The sequence below is a fragment of the Rhinopithecus bieti genome, unplaced genomic scaffold (assembly GCF_001698545.2).
Source record: "Rhinopithecus bieti isolate Rb0 unplaced genomic scaffold, ASM169854v2 scaffold_55373, whole genome shotgun sequence".
Taxonomy (NCBI): domain Eukaryota; kingdom Metazoa; phylum Chordata; class Mammalia; order Primates; family Cercopithecidae; genus Rhinopithecus; species Rhinopithecus bieti.
The window spans coordinates 299,541-302,917 of NW_016821685.1; the positions used below are offsets into that span (position 1 = coordinate 299,541).

At 34.9% G+C, this 3,377-nt stretch overlaps 1 protein-coding gene across 4 annotated transcripts in view; it reads right to left on the reverse strand.

Moving 5' to 3' along the window:
• SYNPO2 (synaptopodin 2) overlaps window positions 1–3,377 on the reverse strand; it is a 176,118-nt gene that overhangs the window by 29,401 nt on the left and 143,340 nt on the right. For 3 of the 4 annotated variants that reach the window (XR_001883071.1, XM_017860536.1, XM_017860537.1), the window contains exon 3: window positions 2,289–3,100. The exons of the other annotated variant lie outside the window; for it this stretch is intronic. Coding sequence is in view for 2 of the 3 variants with exons in the window: in XM_017860536.1 (XP_017716025.1) it covers window positions 2,289–3,100 (812 nt within the window). In the remaining variant the exon portion in view is untranslated. The remainder of the gene's footprint in view (window positions 1–2,288; window positions 3,101–3,377) is intronic. 4 annotated transcript variants of the gene reach the window in all.

Below are 3,377 nucleotides of genomic sequence, written 5' to 3' on the forward strand. Positions count from 1 at the left end.
TCTTTTTCTTATTTCTCTTAACGTATTTCCTTCTACAATAATATACTGTTCTCTTTGTTTACATAAAAACATTTTATATACACTGATTAGAATATATGTTTCATACATTTGTTTCTCTAGCGATCCTTCCACTTTAATAATAAAAACTGGTTAGTAAATGCCAATTAATAGGATAAAATTAGAATTAAGAAGGACATAAAGACATAATATTTTCTGAAAAACAAGATGAGACATATCTCATACTTCCATATTTTAAAATAAAGTGTCAATATAAAACTGTTTCCAGAAATCTTAAAAAGGGAGGAGTGTCCCAAGAAGATGTTTCAAAATTTTCTAAAAGTTTTAATGTAATGAATTTAGCTATTTAGGTTTTCTTCTTTCTCTTTTTTCTTTTTTTACTCTGACAACTGCCCCAAATCTTTCCATTCCCAGCTACTGGATTAATATAAATTTGAAACACTGAATTAATCATTGAAGGTACTGAATCAATAATTAGTTAAAATTCAAAATATGACATTATTGTAAATACATATAAGAAGCTCTAGCTACAAATTTTCTAGGCAGATTTGTTTGTAAATGTATTGCTATTTTGGAAATACAATATTACTTTCCTTGCAGCAAGAATGAATCTTGGAGAAATTTAAAAATTGACTTGTGACCCACTTAACTGTGTAAAAACTGATGCAGAAATCAAGTCATTTAAAACAAGAATATGATGGTTATAAAATAAAAATATTTAAAATTTTCTTTCATTATTACTATTATAAAAAATAAATTGGTGGCAAATTAATGTATAGTAACTAAACATATAGCATCTATCATTTATAATTTATAATTACATCATGTTTTCAATGATAATGAGTATGAGTCCCCTAAATTTTTTAATTCCTCAAAATAGTTAAGTGGAAAATTAAGAAAATTTTTTGACTATTTTATGATTGAAAATTAGCTCTTTTGTCACAGACTTAATGGTTAAGTTTTAAAAAAAATAAAATATAATCCAAGGAAATAATTTTATAATATGATTACAGGCATTTACTGGTGATCAAATTTTCTAGAGAAAAAATAGTTGAAACTGAGGTTATTACTAAATATAATTCCTTTTTTGACTAGTGTTATACAACTTATTAAACTGACAGTCACAATTGCACAGTTGCTGCTAACTTCACTGCCAACATGTAAAGTATGTGAATGGTGTCTCAATACTCTTGTTTAATATGCTATAAATGTGAAGATGGCCTACAGATGCTTAAAGTATAAGGAATGATTAACAGCACTTGCCAATAAAGCTACAAATGGTTATGCTAAAAATATGCTTTGAAAGGAATAACAATAGGTTAGAAGACTTAAGATTCTACTTTGAATAACCGAATTCGTTGCCGTTGTGTATCATATATACAGTCAAGTGCCTTTGCCTGTCAGCCTTTACATCCTCAAATAAAATTCCAAAATTAGTAAAAAAAAAAAAAAAAAAAAAAAAAAAAAAAAAAAAAAAAAAAAAGAAAGAAAAGAAAAAAAAAAACCATGAAATAAAACAACAGAAATCCTAAAACCTAACTGCAATTCTTATCCCTAGTCTCCTTTCTGTCTTCTCTCCCCTGGGTAAAACAAAATGCCATACAAAGCACTGAATTTAAATATATTTTATGTTTGGAGACATTTAAACACCTCCACATGGCCCTGGAGACTGACTTCTGCATCTAGAAGGTAGATGAAACACTTTGCAGTCTAATGAAGACTTACAAAACGGAGAGGATCATGTAACTCCTCACTATACATATGTCCTTGTCTGTCAAACTCACTTCTGCAAGCATCATCAAGCTGCACAATGATTTTTTTCAAAACAAGGATCTGCTTTTGATATCAGTGGTACAGCTTTTATTTTAAAGACACCTCTCAGTAGCAGACTCAACAGTTTCTGACATTTAAACTGAGTCCACATGACTTCAAGTGCTTTCTTATGCTATTTTAACATGAAATATTTCAACTTTCTGAAACAAAATGAATAGGCACATTGACAATATTATTTTCTTTAACAGTTCCTGTGCCTTTGGGGATAAAAATAAATTCATGAAAAATGTTTAAATCTATATGAAGTTCAGACTTATTGCTTCCCATTTAGAAACTGGCATTCTCCATAATTTCACATGTGTGATTTTGTGCATTAATTAAATATTTCTTTAAGCCAGTGAGAAACAAGAAAATCTTGCTGAAAACTCATGCAAGTAAAGAAGCAGCAAAATGCCCCCAACTCCCAAGCTCCTTCTGACAGCCCAGGCAGAACTTACGTGCATGCCGCGCTCGGTGCTTGTGAGGTCTGCTGTGATCCTTTTCCGAGCGTGGATCTTCTCCCTGCTCTGTGCCTTCTGATGAGACGGCAAAGGATACCAGAGAAGGAGGTGCTTCTGACTGCCCTCCTTCCACTGGAGAATCCACACACCCCTTTCCTGCCTGAAGCCTGCACCCTTCTGTCTTCTGCCTGTCAGAGCAGTCGAGGATCACTTCCACCCGGGGCAGTCTCGCATCTCCTGCTTCACTTTCCTGGATCACTCTCAACTCTCTGCCACTGGAGATCTGGATTATCTTGCTGGACCTCAGGAAAGGGTCTGCTTTCTCATTAGTGGGGATAGAATTTATGTGGACAATCTTGTCATGTGACAAGTTAGGGTCTGGGTCAGGAGACTTAGATTTTTCAGGTCCCGGGAGAGCCACTGCAGGGCCACAAGCGCCCTTATGTCTCTCCTGTGAAAGGGACAGTTGCAGCTCAACCACAGGGCCAGGCTGTTCCGCTTCTATCTTCTCCCTTAAGATCAGCTCTTCTGCCACGCGTCCTCTTTGGGAGTCAGGCATTTGGGGAGCCTTCTGGTAGCTCAAGCCTGTTTCTTCTTTCAAGCTCCCTGCACAATCGGGACCACTTCTTTGATCCTCAGCTAGGGGAACTTCAGTCTTGACCGGGGCGAGGAAGAACTCTGTGCACTGGGTCTTTGTGGCTGGTCGAATCTGCAGGGTGGTACTTTCCACATAACCCCCATGTGTGAGATGCTCGAGGTTTTTGTTTTCATTTTCAGATATCAAAGCCTCACTTATTCCACTGGATGATCTGCACACAGAAAAATCATTCCAGACACTTAAATCAGACTATGTTACATCTGCCAAGAACTTCCTGACACTTTTGTGATGTCTAATACATGATATAGTCAAAATATTTTCTTCTAAATGTCAATTGCAACATATTTGAAAACAGAAGGTGGCAACATGTTCATATTATTACTTAAAGAGATACCAAATAAACTTTTTTAAAAGCACGACAAAACACTTACACAAGATTATGAAACCTGAATCCATCCTAAATTCAGCTTTTATTTGTAAAAAAAAAA